We start from the raw sequence: 21,353 nt of genomic DNA on the forward strand, positions 1-21,353 counted from the left end.
AGATGATAAAGCCTATGATTCTTTACGGTTGCAAATAAAATCGTGTCATAATTGACAGAAAGCACCTAAAGTAAGTCTAAACGACCTAGGTAGTTATCTTCAAATATGCACATTTGACTAAGTTCATGAACATACTAAAGATTCTAAAGCATCTCTTTCAGAAGAGAATAATAATTTAGGTGATGTTAATGATATTTTAGTATAATCTTTATGAAACTGTTAAAGAGTTATTCAGTTTATTTTGAACCTTATCATCTTATTGGATCATTTTCGCGGATACTACAAAACAATAGAAGCTAGTCTTTACTTACCATTAAGTATTTGATTATGAACACAGTTTGATAACTGGTAATTAGGCAGAGGCATCTATTAATCAGGCGTACTGTTTATTATTATTCTAAATGACTTATCAATGTAGTCCACGCCACTTTATTCAGTCGCTTAGCTACAACATAGGACCAGGGACATATATGCATCAATCCAAGTGGCCATGCCTCAATAGCACAGCAAGATAAACACCAAATTCATATAAGCAAATACTTTAATGATAGTAATATATATGTAGACAAAGATTGCATATAAGGATATGATACAGGAAGAAAGAATTGGTTCGTCGAAAGAAAGGTATGAAGTAATTTTAATGTTGAAACGATTTTAATCTCATAGTTTAGGGGAAGACAAAGAGTGTATACATCTACGCCATTGTGGTCGATTCTGAGCCATGTCACCCAGAGTCTCTAACCGTTGGTTACGATAGTCACGCGGACCGCAACCAATTAGTCTGCATCTACCAACATGGCTCAAATCAGAAGTTAGTGACTCCAAGAACTGATGCCACGTTCTGGTTTGGCCGCCCCTGACTTTCTCCCAACCATCTCCAACACCAGCCATCATTGCGCGCCGTATTAATCGGTGTCCGTGCATATATAACATGTGGCCCAACCATCTCAGTCGATGAAGAATCGCAATCTTAACAATTGATTTACCACCATTCCCTAATACCCTGCGTCTAACCTCACTATTACTTACCCAGTGATCTCAGCAGGTGCGAGCAATATTTCTACGAAATATGTGACCAAATACTAGTAACCTACGAGTATCTTCTACTCTGAATGGTCGCGTTGTGCAGTAGTGAAGTAGAACAGAACGAACTGCTGCAAAGTATACTTTTCCTTTAATTTATAGACGGATATCTTGCCTTCGCCATAGGTGACGTTAGTTGGCAAAAGCCAAACGAGCTTTCTGAATTCGTGCCGAGATTTCGTCAGACGCCAAAACAATAGGGCTGATTGGACTTTTACGATAAGTGGAATTGTCGAAGCGTTTGACCATTTCACTCCACGCCACTTACTATCAAATAATTTAACGTTAAACAATAAATTCTTTTTATGAAATAGTCTAGAAGCTTATGAATGTTTTTTAATCAATAAGAGACCTTCCACTTTATTCTCGGCTGAATGCATACTATTACAATGTACTAAGAGCCATTTCACTGAGTGTAGAATTCAGGATCAAATATCAACTTCTGGCCGAAATATGTGCTTCATTATATTTAACAACAATGGTAATAATAACCAATCTAATCATCCGTACACATATAAACAGAAGATTAGAGTATAAGATTTTCTGTTTATTATCTATAGTTATCTAAAAGACATAAAAACTGTTTTATCTGGAAGATACGTTTGCACATCATTCTTCTTAAATTGATATTATTGACTTAATTCAGATATTTGAATTTTTAATCATCATGATGAAGACAGCACTAATTGTTTTTTGATATTAGAACAGTTTTCTTCTTTATGACTGTACACTTACATTTCATGCTAGTTGTTACTCAACAGTATAACTCATCTGGAATCTTAAAGGGATTATTACCTCTAATGAAATATGAACTCATATCACCCAATGTCAAAGATAAGTAGAATATTTGATAATCAAGAGCATGAAACTCTCAGTTTAGCAAAAGCTTAATCGCATCTCAAAACTGCAGAGTGACAACAATCATCAATCTTAAATACAAAGCTTCCACCTAACATTAAAGATATATCACTTTGAACTGATTGAATTTTAAAAGTATCTATTTATTTACATCAGTTTTATTTTGGATTGTGTAACTAAAATTATTTTATTTATGCCTACAAACAGAATACCTACGAGCTATACTCATAATCCAATGTAAGAGAAACTAAAATCTTTTTTGTCTCATTGTTAACCTGAAAACATATATACTCCTAAAATATGTATGAATAAACACATATCTTGAATTAAGTGATTGTGTAGTGAATGAGAGCATACAAGTAGGAATAAGCGGATCTATGCGAATACAAAATTTAAGAACCATACAATAAACACTTAATTTTCAAAATGTCAATCAATTGTCACAGATTTGATTATTCCTTCATTTTCACACCAATCATATTTTGTTCTAGTTTAAATTTCTTCGATCGTCTTAACTTTCTACTGCCAGGTATTTCACTTTCGATTATTAATACATACTACTTATATCTGTCAATATCAGTAATACATACTACAATTATAGTTTTAACTTTGTAGTTAAACAAACCATTAGTGAATAATTTATTTTAATTAGATTACTATGCACCACAGTATGTATATTAAGTAAATATCAAATTTATATTATCTACAAGATATATATATATATAGTTGGACTTTCTTATCATAAATAGATATTTTAAATATTCTATTTAAATTTAATTATCATTACAATGAATACTTAAATTCTTTATTTAAACAACAGTCCAATAAATAGGTTATGTAATAATTGTTTATTATTTATTAATTTTCTTTGAACTAGTTTACACATTTTATAATTTATGTTTGATTTATCTCATTCACTTTCCAGGTAGCTGATATATACATATTTTCAGATGGGTTTTGTGGATATTATAGTAATTTCAATGGTTAAGATCATGAGTCAGTTGAAGCTAGATCACCATGAAAAATCAGTGCTTCCAGGTTTTCCATGGTGGTCTAGCTTCAACTGACTCATGATCTTAACCATTGAAATTCATATTTATTTGTCAACGGGAATCTATTTTGTCGTTATAGGAAAATTAATGACATTTCAGGAGAGAATATTTTCTTAACGATATCCTCAAACTGTTTATAATCCTTTATAATATTTTAAAAAAAATGTAATTCAAGTACATAGAAGTACTAAATTCCTACATTTTTAGATCCATTAAAATTATAGGCTTATCATCTTTAGAAATATTTTTGAAAACCCTGTGTTTTTTTGCCAATGAACAGTGTTTATTTAAATAATAAAACTCTAGTGGTTTGTTTTAAACAAGCTTACCACAAGTTAATTCATCTTCACCATCACTACAATCTCGATCCTTGTCACATACAAAAGCCATTGGAATTTGACGACCATCTCGTCTACAACTAAACATTCGATCTTGACAACGTTCTGAAGCTCGTGCTTATAAAGGAATTGAGAAAAAAATACTTTATTTAAATTTATACCATGTATACTTTGCAAATGTTATGAATAGACCAACATGTTCAATTAATAAATTGGTGAATACAAATTGAAATACTTAGAAATGATGTTGAATTCGATAAATACGTTAATATCTGAATGGTTGCACGTCAGGGAACACAGAAAACACACTAATAATATTAGCTAGAAGAGTTATCGAATGGCTTTTATGGCAATATCTTTGAATTTACAGTAACTGTTTAAAACTATGTATATTTTGTATAGTTTCAATAATGTACATTATTGAGAAAAATGGTAAAACCTTTAAAATCTATCCACTTTATTAATTACCAAAGATAATCGACAATATGAATAACTCTTACGCTTGTCTAGTTCACTAATACAAGGTTTAATTTCAAATTGTTAAGATAAAAAAAACCATTTAATTAAATCTAGTAATAACTGTGTTAGGAAGGTTATATTTTTGGTTTCTATCTAAAGGATAGACATTTTATTCTGTCTATCATTTGATTATAATTACACCGTAGTTAGAAAAATCAATTGGTCAGTCAAGTGGTCTAACATCAATCGGTTCATGATCTCAATCAAAAACTTAACAATCTCCATAACACCTATACTGATAATTACCATTAGCTCACTAGTGCTAGCTTCGTGAGGGAATTCTCAGAGTTCTAGTAAGAAGCCGTGATCAGTGGAGCTAATTTGTGTCGGGTAGAGACAAGCATCTACCTCGGTACAACGGAAGATGGTCGCGCAATTTCGTGGATTGGTTGAGGCTACACATTAACATAATTGGATGCCGGCTAAGTGGCACAGTAGGTTAAGCGTTCGCGCGCGAGACTGAAGGCCCCGAGTTCGAATCGCGCGAGCGGGATTGTGGATACGTACTGCTGAGGAGCCCTACGATAAGACGAAACGGTCATCTAGTGCTTCCAGGTTTTCAATGGTGATCTAACATCAATCGGTTCATGATCTCAATAAAAAACTTAGTATTCTCCACAACATCTATAATGAGAAGTATATAATTGTAGGGTACAGTACAAATAAGATTTGTCTTTTCTAAGTTTGTTATTTGGTATATAATATGAATTTACTCATGATAACAACCAAAAATCTTATTCTACCATCCTCAAAAGAAAAAAAACATTTCCAGAGATATCTTGTCGACTTAGATCATTTGCTTTGTCCAATGAAATATCAATAAATTCAATTAATTCATTTCTCTCTCACTAATTTTATACGTTACATTGGGTTGCATTTTATGGTTAATTATCAGCTATTTCTTTTTGGATTAAATAAAATCTAACAAAAAAGAAGAATATCGTGTGCAGGATAATGGATGCGCACTGCTGAAGAGTCCTACAATAGGACGAGACAGCCATCCAATGCTTCCAGATTTCCTATGGTGGTCTAGCTTCAATTAACTAATGATCTCAACTATCGAAAAATGAAATAGTTTTTTTAATTAATACTTCGAAACAATCAGATCACGTATCTAGAATAACTTGACTAAAATTTATTGTTATTATTGACACAATAATTGACTATCATTCGAATAATGCTCCCCTCATTTTTAAAAAATTATATTCAGTTCTTCAGTTTCTAAGGGAAATTTATCATATAGAATATGATTTGATAAAACAATAAATCGAAATTTACTATAATCTATCCAAAAGATTTTAATACATGATAAGTAAATTTATTATGAATGTATATTTTAATTTAAAATTGTTTATTTGTTTACCTTCACAATTTGATTCATCAAAACCATTTCCACAATCATTTTCACCATCACAAGTCCAATGTACCATAAATGTTGGTACTGTCGATTCTTTTCCTTGATAATATTCACATTTTCTTGAAAGTGGATCACAAATATCTAATGAATAGTTGATGTAAAAAATAAATAAATAAACAAGCAGAACAAAACAAAATTACAGATATTTATTTGACGAAAAATTAGGTTATTCAAGAAAGTTCAATGATAATTTTCTGACAATTAGATACTACTTAAATAGCTTTTTTAAATATACGATTTAAATACATGAAATACTGGAAATCAACTTATGCTGTTTATATCCGTTATCTCTTCAGAGATATTTTTATACAATACGAGATTAGTAATATAGATAATAATTTTGTCTGTAAAAGACTATATTCATCGCTAAACAGATAACTTTATTGAGTGTGAATGAGAAGAATGAACATTGTTGAAGATGTATTGCTCAATGAACAATTGGTCAATGACTACAAATACTTTATTATTAAAGTGATTTCATAATTAATATACCATGTGGATTATAAAAAAAACAATTAGAATATCGCTAAAATGTCTAAAAATCTTCAGTTGTATGCACAGATTAGTATTGATACATGGTAATGATATGTGATAAAACAGAAAAACACAGCATATATATTCTGTCGGACAATTAGTTTTATTTATCTTTCGTGGAAGGTTTCTTTAAACCATTGGTTAGAAAATAATTTGGAACCTCGCCTATATTGTATGAAGAATTTGATGGAGTGATTGAATGAATCTAGTAGATGTTTAGATATTCGTGAAATTTCTCTTGATAAGTTGTGTGCTGTGGTTCCGGGGAGTGCTACAATTGAACGTAGTGGCATATTTGATGTGTATTTTTGACCTACCGTAGAACCAAAGGAGTAATGGTGCATTGAATTTCATTCTCCATTAATCTTGTTCTGATATTTGTCCTGCTTTGACGAGCTTGTTTAAAAACTTTGAGATTTGGTTGTCCAAACTTTTAAGTGGATTTGGGTCCATTGGTTTGTATACGCTTTTATTCTCAAGTAGTTCCTCGGCTTTCTTGATATATTCTTCTTTGTCCATAATCACTGTTGTGCATCGTTCGTCCGCTGGAAATATGACGATATCTTCTCTCGTTCTGAGTTTTTTCAACGCTTTTTGTTCTTGTGAAGTCAGTTGAGTGTTATGTTTCATTAGTCAAGTTAGCGGTACCATAGTTTGTCTTATTTCCCGTTGAGTTTCTTCACGGCAGTTTTGAGTGGTGATCCCAGTTCTGAGGCGTTACTTGTATTGTAGTTTAGTCCCTTTCGGTGTAAGTGTTCTTCTATGTTTGTTAACGGTTTTTTTTGACAAGTTGTTTGTGCTTTCTTCCGCACATATTATTAGTTTTCTAAGTGTATGTTGTACATATATATGTAGTATGTCTGTATGTTGTAAAAATTTCATTTATATTCAATAACTTTAGTTCTCTGAAAAAATACGAAAGTCAAATACAATTTAGATTCCGCATTCGTTTACAATCACAAATGTTCAGACTAAAGATTCTGTTAAATTTATATTGTTGATGATATTTGGAACAAAAGAATACCATTGTTAGAGAATATATTTTTGCAAAATCTTTCTCTTTTTCTCTTCCAGGTTAATAATATATTTCTAACATTAGGAGGCTTGGAAAAGTAACCTCATCAACAAAATTAAATGTAAGAATAAACTGCAACGGTCAAGATATTATCTGATTATAGTGTTATGTCGATAATTAGTGTACAGTTCAAAAGCCTTATATGTCGGTCAGTTTATCATGTAAGTAATTATACGAAGAGGGTGAATCTAAATTCAGGCATAAGTTAAGTTCCCGGAATCGACTAATCATAATAACATAGAACAGGTTGGTAAGTTTAAATTATTCTTCGTAATTTAATTTTTTCAGTCAAATCAACAAATTATTTGTCCTACTCACTGCACATTTTAGGATCTTCATCTGAACCATCATCGCAATCCCTCACTCCATCACAGAATCTTCCAGCTGGTAGGCACTGACCAGAACGACAGCGACGTGAACCATCCGGACAGATATCTTCAACTGTAATTATTGCTGATGTTGGTTTACTTGGTTCCTGCAATCATAATTTAAAATTAGTGTAAATAAACTGACACAATAATAATTTCATTTAAATGATTGATCATTTCATGTTTTCAGTTTTCATGTTGAAAATTTTCTTAAGTTCATAAAAGCAAACAAAAACCTACATTATAAGTCATAAATCACTGTGTAATTGATAACCAAATTTATTAACAATTTGTATGACCACACAAAAATTGAAAAGTTTACGGTGTATAAAATGAACTAATTTCTTTCATTCTCTCTTTATGAGAAAATGGATAAACTTCAAGCAAAGTAATAGTAAAGTAAACGATCATTAGTCTATCTTCTGTATATTATTAACATAGTTTACTTCAATTAATTGATATCAATTGATGAATAACTATTTGAAATTAAGGGACACTTAAAATGGTTTCTCAAAAATTTTAAAGACAAATAATCATTTTCATCCATTTTCATTAAATTACTGTTCGTATTTAGTTGTCCATCTTCAAAATTTAAATGTAGAAATACTTTCCTATTCAACCGAATAATTTACGGACATATTACAAGAATAAAAGAATTGTCATTTCAGATTCTTAAAGTTATTATTCCGCTCAGACTACGTTTATGCAGTATATATATATATATATATATATATATATATATATATATATATATAATTTAATTCGGAACCCATTAACATTTGACATCATTTCATTGAATTAGCAACCAATAGAAATCAAACATGTTTTTATGAAACTGATCAATAGTAGGAAATATTCTGTTCAATGTTTGAAGTAAATTTCTTTTCTTTTTGTTTTCAGTTAGTGATTAAACATTTTAAAAGTACTAAGTTTGAATATTGATCAAAAATTGTTTGATTTTTGTAAAGGGGATTGATTTTTTGAAAACTATTCATAAATATACAATAAATTACTGGGTGGACTACCTTTAAATAGCTCAAAAAATAGTACAAAAAACATTACTGGTATATAGTTTCGACCGATTGATTAATCATGTTTTGTTGAAGCACAATTGAATTACTGTTGCATATTTATCATGGTCATTTGAAACAAAAAAAGTATTTATATTTGTCAAATCTATGGCAATTAAAATGGTAACTATTTACCAATGTTTATTAGAATAACTAGTGAAACAATATTGGAAATTTTGTGAATTGTAATAAATATGTGTGCTTAATACTATTTATCATAGAGACGGTAAATAATTATGGCTGATATAGGATATATCTGTCTTATGATATATGTATTACGGTGATACTGTGTGCAAACCGTTTGGGAATAGGAGGATATAAATTTGCCACCTTTGGATGAAAGTGTACTTCTAAATTAATAATGAATCAAATATATATATATATATATATATATATATATAAACAATATAATAATATATAAATATTTAGGATATTTTAGTCTTACATCTGAAAGGCATTCAACAATCGTTCCATTTTGATCTGGACCTAATCCTCGTTGCAACACAAATCTTACACGGTTTTCACTGACACGTGTAGTTTCGAAACTGATTCTTGAATCTATAACTCGAAATCGTGGAGTAAATGGAGCCGGTTGTCCATCTTCAGATGCGGCAAAACACTCAAACTCTACTGGTTGATATGGTCGAACAGTCAATCTCTGAGGTGTGATTGTCAATATGTAACTTTTTACGGCTCCTTTGTGGTTAAAAAAACAATTGAAATTCAGTATAAAACATTTAAATATGACATGTGGACTATTAAGACAATCTTTCATGGTTATTTAGTGTTATCCTAACAGATTCATGGAACTTGGCACTTTCAATTCTATCATTCCTTTTATTAATTGATATTCAACTGTTTGAAGGATATTTTACGGTTCTTAGGATTAAAATTTCGATCAATTATCTACCTTACACTGACCAAGAGCTTTTTAGTGAACCCTTGAACGGGATCGGTATTTAAAAGAGACTTCTTTATATGATGTATTGGGAATAATTGCTGACTTTATAACGGTCTATATATATCTGGATGCATAGAAGGAATTTCTCTAATGACGATAAAGTTAGAAGTAAATAGCAAATTAACAAACTGGATATCTACAGAATGATAGCTTGAAGATATCATTTTCATAGCATTTAATCTTAAAACAAGTTGAAATAACTACTAGATTCTATAATACTTTATGAAGTCTAAATTCTTACATAAAGACAACCTACTGTCAAGTTTGTCTACTAACCATACTACACTACGAAGCCGTAATTTAAGTACTCCTAATGGTTGCAAATGAGGAATCACAATAATTCTCACGATATTGAGTAATTCTCATATTGAATTGACCTTTTTTCAATTTTAGATATTTCAATCTATATCACCATTTATTTATTTAAATAAGGCTGATTGTTTCCGATTCCAATAATATTTTGCATATTTTAGAGACTAAATAAAATATAGTCCCAAAAGATTTGTTTGTACAGATTGACAAATTTATCCCTTTAGGAGAGTCAGATGGTATCAAACAAAATATTGTGATGATCGAGCTTTCTAATACTTACAATCCATCTTGAATTACTGACCCATGAATTCTTATTATTTTACGATCATAGAATTTAAAATAAATAAAATGTTATACAAGTGAAACCTTACTATGACATTGATTCGGTTGTGGAATTTAAAATAGTCTAAGCTCCTATAATATTTGTTGATATTTCCAAATTCTACAGTCAAAAGTCCTATCTAAAGATCATCAATAAGCTTTTAAGATTTTAATGCAGAATGAAAACATTTTCATTCTCCTACTCCAGTTTAAAAGACACCTTTCAATTTATTCAACTGCAGGAAAAAGTGGACATTTCTGATAAATTCATGGTTTTCTTTGATGTACCATTATTATCCACTACAATCGCATTAGAGGAAACCAACCAGGTAATAGGTCAACACTTTGACTTAAAGATGAATTTAAATAGCTTCTACTAATATGTACTAGAATTATTCAGTTTAGATTCAATAAAATCTTATATCATCATATTGATGGAATGGTTATGGGTAGCCTACTGGGATCAATCGTGGCAGATTCCTTTATGAGAAACTTGATATGTGCTGGGTTAGTTGATTTTGTGTTATGAGTTGCATAACTATAACACGTAAATATTGTTTCTACATAATTTTGTCTCTATATTCTCAGTTATTTATTCTAGAATATTTTTATTTTTAACTTATACATTAGCATTAATTAACATATGAACATCGCTTTTTGTTCTTTCATACTTATAACCTTTTTCATTAATTTTCATTGAAGAAAACTCCTCCGAATTTTATGATATAAAGTATGCACAATGATTTTTAAAGATTAATACTATGGTGCGTGCTACTTATATTGATATAAGTAGTATGTAACTCGAGTCAGAAATGTAATGTCTGGTAGCAGAAGTTGGGGAAGGTCAAGAAAGGAAGAGCGGGAATAGAAAGCAATTAGTATGGAAATGCAAGAACAATGAAGTTTGAGACAATTATTGAACATTTTGCAAATTAAGTATTATAGTATGGTTTTCTATTTTATCAAGTAACTCCGTAATTTTGTGCTAAATATAATTCGATTGTCCCCACCCGTGTTCTGTTCACTACAATACTACTATGTTTAAGTTGTAAACAGCTAACAAGAAACAGTAAAATAATTTCATGTTATTCTGCTACTGTCATCATTCTTGGTTTAGTAAAATTTATAAATGGGTTGAATTGTATAAAAGTTTTATAAGTTTGGTCATTACAACTGTAAGGAAACATTAAAATGTTAGTCTACCAAGTAGATTGCAATTCACTGAAGTCTATTATAAACTAAGTGTATTGTTTTTGTTTCTGTACTTTTGTGAAGTTTTACATTTGATAATTTAATGAAATGATTATTTAAAGTTGATGAAATTTTTCTATTTTATTAAATTAGGATTATTCAAAGCAAGTTATTTGACAATTCATTGTATCAGAAAGGGGTTTTGTGGATATTACAGTAGTTTAATAGTTGAGTTCATGAACCATATGAAGCTAAGACCACAATTTTTTATTATTTAAACACATAAACATTGGTAAAAAGAGGTACAAAATAGATATGCTCCATATAAATCATTTGATTTGTGTGAGTACTGGGATACTGCCCAGGTGCCCAAACTGAAACAGGTGGTTCCCGGAGCATTCGACCTAGAGGTCTGATCCACAAGGCAGTGGAGTAACGTCAGGAGATGCAGTCCTATGTTAGCCGGTGACCAACAATAGGTTCATATGCTATATGTTCCTTTAGGATCCTGAAGCTCATGTGCACCATTCATTTAAAATCAGGGTTTTCCAACTCCCCTAGGTGGTTTCTCCATATCCACCAACTTGGTTAAAGCTCCGGATATTCACTTTTCGTCCTCTCAGTTTTGTAAAAAGCACCCCTTTCGCGAGAAGGCAGTGAGTACGAATTCCCTGGTTGTATGCGCGTGGCCATGTGAGACCACCATGGGAAACCTGAGAGCGCTGGACGGCCGTTTTGTCCTTTGTATTTTCATGAATTTTCACAAATTAAGGTCATGTATAAAACGCGTATCTATACTTAACAATTAATCATTAACTTAAGAGTTAGTCCAAAGCAACTATTAATTACTTTAATGGGTAAATATTTAATTTAAAATTATTTTATTAAAATTTAGCTAAATTACATAAATTAACTGTCTTTAGTCTAAGAGAGAAAGGCATTTCTTTTTCCCCTTAGCCAAATGATTGTCAGCAACTAAAGTACAGCAACCGTAATATTGTTATTATTGTTATCATAGTATTTATGTGTTAGTGACCTTTTCCATTCATCTGCATTATCATTACTATTTTCGATATGAATGTTACCAGTAAATATGGTCAAAATCAACATACTGAATGTTAAAAAACATGTGATCGGCTTATTAGTTTGTGTTAACTTCAAATCAACTGTTTTATTGAGTAAAGCGGGAGATTTGAAAGGTAGAAAGAATGTTTACTTACATGTTGCGGTGAAATATGATGAAATAAAAATAGTTCAGATAAACAAAGTTAGTCGGAAACAATTTTTTTCTAAAGGCATATATATATATATATATATATATATATAGGCGGGAGGTTGGATATTGTGCAAAGTTTAACTTTATGTCATGTATATGACAGGCGATCCTGTTTATTTAGAGGCTTTTAGTTGCCGACTATATCTAACATTTAAGTGAAGTTCAACATATTATATTAAATATTGATGAAGTTTTCCTTTTTCATTTTACTGTTCAGTATTATAGGTCTATGAAAAACCAGATCAAGTTAAAATAGTATAATGTTTCAAGTTATAAAGACTGTTAAAAAAAGTAAGTGAATTTTTTAACTTACTAACAAAAAGTTTTCCGACAATTTCTTCATTTTGAGATGGTAGTCTACAAATATATTCACCTTGATCAGCAACACGTGCTCTGCTTTTACTAATAAAACTGGTATGTTGAGCAACTAGATCATCATGACGCATAAAACTATCAGGTGTATCAACATCAAGACGTACACGTGTGGAACTATAAAATGGTCTATAATACCATTCTAATTGACGATTAATGTTACCATCCATTCCATGTACACGACAATGAAATTCTACTGCTTCACCTTCATCAACTGTATCCGATTTTGGATTGATTTCCAATCCTTCTTCAGCTGTTTAATAAAGAAAAATCTTAATTAGTAAAAATGCATTTTAATCACAAAATATCTTTCGTTCTAACGTATAGCTTTTATTTTACTTTGTTAGCTAAGATTAGGTTATACAACAGCAAAGTAGCACCCACGGACCTCTCAATCGACGTTGACTCACCAACAATTGAAGAGATCAACATGGCCATAAGACAAATCAAGAGCTGCAAATTATCAGAATCAGACAACATTCCAGCAGAGGTACTGAAAGCAGATGAAGCAGTAACTGCAAAGATACTCCACATTCCCTTCAGGAAGATTTGTGATGAAGAACAAGTACCAACAGAATGAAAAGAATGACTTTTGGCCAAAATACTAAAAAAGCGATTTCAGCAAGTGTGAGAATTATGGAGGCATTACTCTTCTCTCAATACCAGGAAAAGTCTTCAACAGGGTTTTGTTAAACAGAATGAATGACTCCGTATACGCCCAACTTCGAGACCAACAGGCAGGATTTCTTAAGGATAGATCGTGTACAAACCAAATCGCAACTCTACGGATCATTGTGGAACAATCAATTGAATGGAATTCATCACTCTACATCAAGTACGTTGAATACGAAAAAGTATTTGATAGCGTGGGCAGAACAACACTATGGAAGCTTCTTCGACACTAAGGCGTGCATCAGAAGATAGTCAATATCATACGGAATTCCTATGATGGATTGAACTGCAAAATCGTGCATGGAGAACAGTTGAAAAACTTGTTCGAAGTAAAGACCGGTGTCAGACAAGTTTGCTTACTCCTACTCTTCCTATTTCTCCTGGTGATCGACTGGATCATGAAGACGTCAACATCTGAAGGGAAACTCGGGATACAGCGGACATCTAGGACGCAGCTGGACGATCTGAACTTCGCAGATGATCTGGCCCTTCTATCCCAAACGCAACAACAAATGCAGGAGAAGACAACCAGTGTAGCAGCAGCCTCGACAGCAGTAGGTCTCAACATACACAAAGGGAAAAATAAAATTCTCCGATACAACACAACATGCACCAATCCAATCACAATTGACGGAGAAGATTTGGAAGACGTCAAAACCTTTATATATCTGAACAACATCATTGATGAACACGATGGATCTGATGCAGATGTGAAAGCGTGGATCGGCAAGGCAAGAGCAGAATATCTGCAACCAAAGAACATCTGGAACTCAAAGCAACTGTCAACCAACATCAAGGTCAGAATTTTCAATACAAATGTCAAGACAGTTTTACTGTATGGGGCAGAAACCTGGAGAACTACGAAAACCATCAACCAGAAGATACAATTGTTTATTAACAGTTGTCTACGGAAAATATTTTGGATCCGTTGGTCAGGCACTATCACCAACATCCTACTGCGGGAGAGAAATGGAGACAGACATGAGAAGAATGAACAAAAATTGGATAGAACTGGAAAGGAAGGCCCAGGACAGAGTGGGCTCAAGAATGCTGGTCGGCGGTCTATGCTCCATTGAGATTAAAAGGCGTAAGTAAGTAAGTAAATAATAGGTCCTACGGAAGTTTGACAAGGATCGAGGTTTGAATGAAATATTTATTTGCTAAGTCAATGCTATCTAATGTTGTAAACACGGCTTATTCATAATGGGTATAGAATGATTCCTGATTTTTTTAAATGTCGTTTAATTTATTTCGATACAACTAATCAGATTTCAATTAATCTTGATAACCTTAACTTTGAAGATCTCGAAAATTAGATAAATCAGAAAATTACTTGTCAATTATGTAATGCGAATGCTTCATTTAATAATGTTCACTTAATAATTTTTATTATTACACTAGAAACTTGTATTATGCTAACATCCCTGTCTCAACAACAGCCAGACTGCCAGTTGTAATATTTACTAAGTTTTATAAATCTATTTTAAGGCAGTTATATTATATAGTTTTGTTTAAAGTGAATTTACTGGTCTTACAAGAGTTGTCTTATGAGAAGATAGGCTTACCTCTAACAACTAAATGTGCTTGTTTTATATCACGACCAATTCTGCACTCGTATGTTCCTCCATGATCATATTCTATGCCACGAATTGTCACAATACTTACTCTTAAACGATCGATACGAAATATTTTGCCTGTAGCATTCACAGTTGGATGATTCTCTAATAATTGATTTTCAAAATACCACCTAACATCTCTTGGATTAGCTACAGGAAATTCACAGTGAAGTTCACGTGTTTCTCCAGGTAAAGAAACCATAACTGAACCAGGCGGAGGACTCATTTCTACAAATGTAAAATATAAGTAAAGTACATTTAACGTGTTTTCAAGACTGATTAATATCTGTCATAAGTCTTTTTATAGTTTGTTATGAACAAAGAAACATCTAATGATGTTATGACTGAATAATTTCTCCATGATTAATAACTAATTTATCAAATAAATATTAAGCAAGCTTAAATTTTAAGAAGATAATGAAACATGTTTAATTAACTGATTTTGTCTATTTCTCAAACTAGCTAGCTAACTTTTAATGATGCATACTCCAGTGATTATCTGTGGTGTTGCAAGAATCGGATCTCTTCTAGAAAAACAAGATTTTTTAGTTCACATTTCCATTAGTTGTGACTAAAAAGATTCTGAAATGGGTCTCTCTGTTTTAATTTCCTCTACTTAGATGATAGTGAATGATATGGAAATAAAATCAATTTATTCAACATGGATGAGTGTCGCTGACATTAGGCAGTAATACATTATAATTTATGTGAATAGCTCCGGATTTGCAAAGCACATACATAATTCGATATATAAACTTTTAACAGACAAAACTCCTTGAATTAATAAATACAACATAGTAATAAGTAAATGTTAGCTGAATGATTTACTTGTTTTAAAACTTCATCGTTTGATATAAAAACCTAAATTAACTAGCTAGAAATTGTTATAACTTGTAGCCTGTGTGCCCTGTTAATGTATAACGTAACGATACCGCCAATTAGAGAGCAGTGAATTGTCGGTCGGACCAATGACTCGTAAAACCCTTACGAGCAGCCTAGAGTCCTGATTGGTCCTGCTTTCCGCCTAGCCCAGCCAGTTAAGTCCAGAACGCTAATCTCAGCCTCTGCGATATGAATCATTCATTTCATGCATACTGGGTTTATATACCAACCTGACAGACCACACCGTACCATAAAATAGAAAATAACATTTGCACAAGAATTAGCCAAAAGTGGCTGTGAATGAGGGAGGTAGTAATTAATAGACAGGGGATAATTCAAGAATGGTAGATCGTATAGCAATAGTTCATGGGTCAAAATAAAGCTTATGATAAGAGAAATATGAATATGAACAGTTTAGTTATTTAACAATTATACGATAAAAATATAGGCATATTATTGATCCATAAATGGATCCCAAAAGTTACCATTCATTGTGCTTATCGGAACCTAACAGAAATTGAGCATGCTTTGTCAAGACATACTGTTAACATTTCAGTCATCCTGATATTTTATTGCTTAACATAACAATTCCAATAATCAAACTTGTTAATTCAGTTATATATGTTATCATAAGGACTGTTTGTTCTTCAAACTAAAGGTGGTCTTTTTATGTTGTGATGTGTAGATTTATATGTTTAGCACGAAGAACTTACCAATTTTTGTTTCTCGTGTCAATGCCAAACTTAATTCAGCTGTTGCATTAGCTGATATAGCAGTACGTGAATATCTTGGTGTCCATTCAGCTCGACATATATACATACCTATATCACGATACGATAATGAATTCAAACGTAATAATGCTTCACGATGCACAACTTTGGCATTATGATACCATACAAAACTGATTGGCTCTTCCGGTTGCGGTTCAACTTCACAAACCATTTCATACGGTCTGCCAATGATGACTTCACCAGTAATTGGTCGAATATTAACAATATGCTGCATAGCTATAATTATTGTTAAATAAATAATGTTGTTCATAATTAATATCATATTGAAATAGATCCGTGGTAATATTGAAAACGGCATTCTTTTGCAAAACAGCCACAGGTAATTTTCACTTATTTGGTAAAAATCTTAGATGCTTACATGTAATCAGTAAATTCCTTAAAAATATTTGTCCAAACATTTGCTTTAACGAGTAACTATGCTCACCACCATATAATTTTATTTACTCATGGATCAAAAGCCTAAATTAATAATAAGCATTATTTATTTGCAGAATACTTGCAAAAAAATGACTTCTAAGTAATATTTACATAACGATTGTTTCTGAAGAACTCTTGAAGTGGTCAGTTTATATAGGTAAGTGATTGTTATTAGTAATTGAGTTTCCATTGAAATACATAAACTTTTTTGATAACATGTCTGTCGTTGGTATCTCTTTGACCAATTTCATAGTATAACAATACTAGGAATTTGTGAGATTGAACTATTGTTTCTTCTTCTACATTTTATCTTCATTATTCATAGCACAGTCATACTGTAGTGAATGGGATTTCAGGTGGGGAAAACCACTTTATCTTGTAATTCAAAATTATAGAGTGCCTTGGTAAAATTTGAAGTACCATATATTAAGTACTTTATTTGTACATCTTCCAACAGTTGTCTCTTACAAAATTCATCGTTCATTCATTTCTGTTTTTACTACAATTACGATCTGATTACATTTTTATTATCTTCAATTCTATCTTTTCAACCTTTTGCTGCCAGGCATTTCACTTCTGATTGACGTTACATACTACTTATGTCGACAAACATAAGTAGCATACAATTTGAACAAACAATTTCGTTTAGAAGCCCATTATCTTAGTATTAATACGTTAATTAAAAATTGTAGAATATTCATTTAGTTGTGAACATTTATACGATAAACATTATATTCACTAAAAACTAACAGCATCTGGAGACTAGAGAGGCTGAAATGGTCGCTTTGGCATTGTCTAAGAGTTTACAAAAATGTGAACCAGTGAACATAGACAGATCTCAATAAAAAACTTAATAGTTTCCACAATACCTATACTAGTAATTAGCATGTGCTCACTGGTGACTAGCTTCGTGAGAGAATTCTCGGAGTTCTAATGAGAAGCCGTGATCAGTGGAGCTAATTCGTGTCGGGTAGAGACAGGTATCTACCTCAGTACAATGGAAGATGGTCGCGCGATTTCGTGGATTGGTTGATGTTAGACACTATCACCATTGGATGCCGTCTCAGTGGTCCATTAGATGGAGTGTTCGCGCGCGAGACAGAAGGCCCAGGGTTCGAATCCCGCGAGCGGGATCGTGGATGCTCACAATAGGACGAAAAGGCCATCCAGTGCTTCCAGGTCTTTAATGGTGATCTAATATCAATCGGTTCATGATCTCAGTCAAAAACTTAACAGTCTCCACAACTTCTATACTAGTAAATAAAAACATAGAGACTACATCAAAAGTGATGAGCCCGAGACAAACGTATATATCTAATTTTAGTTAGTTAGCTATATGATATGATGATAATTCAGTGTCATGGTGTATGACTACTTCAACTACTCTATGATTGAGTTACAATCAATACGTCATCATGGAACGATCTATTGAGTACCTTTTGACTTGTATTCATTTTCAACCTGATGCTAATCAACTAATACCCCAAAAATATCCTCAAATTCATGAACATAATCAAATCTCACTAAAATCTATTTGTAACAATTTACTCCTAAATAATTATTTAGATTCAAATTTTATTGAACATAACTTTGTCATACATAGACAATTATGTTATCCATAATAATGATTTTTTGAGACAGAAATGTGTTAATCAATATTAGTTATAAATACATTCAGTATTTAGGTAAAGCAAAATGTTTCCTTCACCTAAAATGTATTCATGTGAATAATATTTATAAACATTATAAAACGAATGATTATGAAAACCAGATTTTGTCTGTAAACTACTTCAAATACCAAAAAAAACACAATCACGGGAATTTTCAATGAATTGACATAAAAGTGTATTTCTTCTTCTTTTTTTTTGTTGCTTCACTTTAGTTGATAAGCCATTAAAATCTTATAAAGATAACATTTGTTTTGACTTTTCAACTGAAAATTTGGCATCATCATTTAGAAGTTATTTGTGATGTCTATTCAATGGCCTACGTTTGGGGAACAACTTCATTCTTCGTTATTATTTTTCTTGTTATAAAACCATTAATAGATACATTTGATAATAATCGTATTACATTTACCACTCCATTGAAATGTAAATCAACTTAGTTTTTAAATATTTATTGAATAATATATTAAGCTTGAAAAGTTATAAGATTATTCAAACATTTGCTAGAAAGTAGGGTGAGACTCTAATTTAGGGACGAGATAATCAGAAGGGTTTGAGCAATTTCAAGGTCATGGAGCCAAGTTCAACACGCGATGCTAACATACGATCGGTTCGCAGTGAATTTTAGAGAAGAGGTACTTATTGAGAGGCTACAACCCTAACCCTATTGAGAGGCTACGTTTCTAACCCTAAACCTAACCCTAACCATAACCTTAACCCTAACCCTAAACCTAAGCCCTAACCCCCAAACCCTAAACCTAACCCCTAACCCTATGGACGAGTTTCTATACGGTATGCATTATGAATTGAGAACCTCTGAACCTTTGTCGAACCTTAACAAGTTTTTAACTCATGTAAAAGGAGAATACCCACTGTAATTCATTACTTTCTCATAAGATATTTTCACTTTATACTAACTGTCTTCTGATTGGCTAATAATTATCAAGGTCATTTGAGATTCGTTCAAAGGTCGTCCCTAAAACTAGAGTCTCGCCGAAAGTAGATAAAAAGCAAAAAAAGAAAAAAGAAAAACAACGATCGGTTACTTCCTTTTTTCAATATGAAACTCCATAGCACTATAGTACAATTATCTAATCCTTAAATTACTGATATATGTCATAAAACACACTATAGTGTCAAGTAATTATTCTGATGAAACTATATTATTTAGATGACGAAAAAGTAAAACACATTCATATCGTAAATTTAATTTGAATTAAATTTTCTACTTATATAATACACAACCATAAAATTCAATTAAGCTTATTTTAGATGTGTACAATAAATTTTAGATGAAAGAAAAAAAGGAAAAAAATAAAAAAAAGAAATATTTAATTGACAGTTACATAGGTGAACTATTTAATTCCGGTAACTACCATAGATGAGAATTCCTTTCTTACATTACAGAATATAACACATGGATACTTTATACGAATTATGATTTAACTTATTTTTTTCTCATGTTGTTTTCTTTCTTTTTTTGATTTTTCTTGCTTTTTTTATTTAAAATTGTCTCAAGGGGTTTGTGGAGATTTTAGATATTTCACAGATTGAAATCATGAGTCAATTCCAGCTAGACCACCGTGGACAATCTGGATGCCGGCTCAGTGGTCTAGTTGGTTAAGCGCTTGGCGCGAGAATGATAGGTCTTGGGTTCGAATCTCGTGGGGTGCGGGATCGTGAACGCACACTACTGAGAAGTCCTATACTAAGACAAAACGGCCGTCCAGTGCTTGTAGGTTTTCCATGGTGGTCTAGCTTCAATTGACTCATGATTTCAATCTGTGAAAATTGTCTTTTAACTAATTAAAATTAATCAATAAATAGATAATTCACTATTATCCACAGTCTAGTGGAAAATATGAAATATAAATCAGGAATAAAATGAATAGAATTTTTTTCTTTTTCTTTTTTTGGTTTTACTTTTTATTAACATGACGAAAAATAACAGTTGACATTATTGTTTGTTTTAAATGATTAATCAGCTTTGTACAAGATTTGCTTTGCTTGAAATGAACATATATATATATATATATATATATATATATATATATATAATCGACTTGATTGTGTTTATTGAATGAATAGTATAGTTTGTGTGCATATGTATGTGTTATGTTGCTAAGCCGTTGAATACATATCTACTTGAAACGTAGACAACGTAAATTGACTCGTTTTATATTTTAACATATTATTATATATTATGGATTATCTATATATATGTATCTACTGAATACTAAACATCTAACATGGAATAATTATTATGATCTTTTGACTGGGAAGAATTGACGTACCAGTTAATGCCTATTTATGAACTAGTTGATGATGAATCAGCAAAAATGTAGTTTTGCAAACAATAACAATAATAATAACAACTATTTCTGCTGTGATATAATCACCATCATTTGAAGTAAAAAGAAAAAAACGCTCATAAATTTGTTTTTTTTTCTTCTTCCTATACAGGATATTCTTGTGAATATTCCTGTCTGTATGTAATCGGACAAAATGCTAATGAATAAGAGATTAATTAAAAAAAAGTAGTTTGAAGAATAAAAGCAAAA

At 31.5% G+C, this 21,353-nt stretch overlaps 1 protein-coding gene across 2 annotated transcripts in view; it reads right to left on the reverse strand.

Moving 5' to 3' along the window:
- The window catches only part of MS3_00004035 (uncharacterized protein), a 72,168-nt gene that overhangs the window by 11,448 nt on the left and 39,367 nt on the right, over positions 1-21,353 (reverse strand). For both annotated transcript variants that reach the window (XM_051211924.1, XM_051211925.1), the window contains 7 exons: positions 16,631-16,924; positions 14,985-15,263; positions 12,689-13,000; positions 8,760-9,010; positions 7,195-7,351; positions 5,214-5,348; positions 3,323-3,448 (listed from right to left, as the gene is read on the reverse strand). In XM_051211924.1, the coding sequence (XP_051072042.1) occupies positions 3,323-3,448; positions 5,214-5,348; positions 7,195-7,351; positions 8,760-9,010; positions 12,689-13,000; positions 14,985-15,263; positions 16,631-16,924 (1,554 nt within the window). The remainder of the gene's footprint in view (positions 1-3,322; positions 3,449-5,213; positions 5,349-7,194; positions 7,352-8,759; positions 9,011-12,688; positions 13,001-14,984; positions 15,264-16,630; positions 16,925-21,353) is intronic.

This window comes from Schistosoma haematobium, chromosome ZW (genome assembly GCF_000699445.3).
Source record: "Schistosoma haematobium chromosome ZW, whole genome shotgun sequence".
NCBI lineage: Eukaryota > Metazoa > Platyhelminthes > Trematoda > Strigeidida > Schistosomatidae > Schistosoma > Schistosoma haematobium.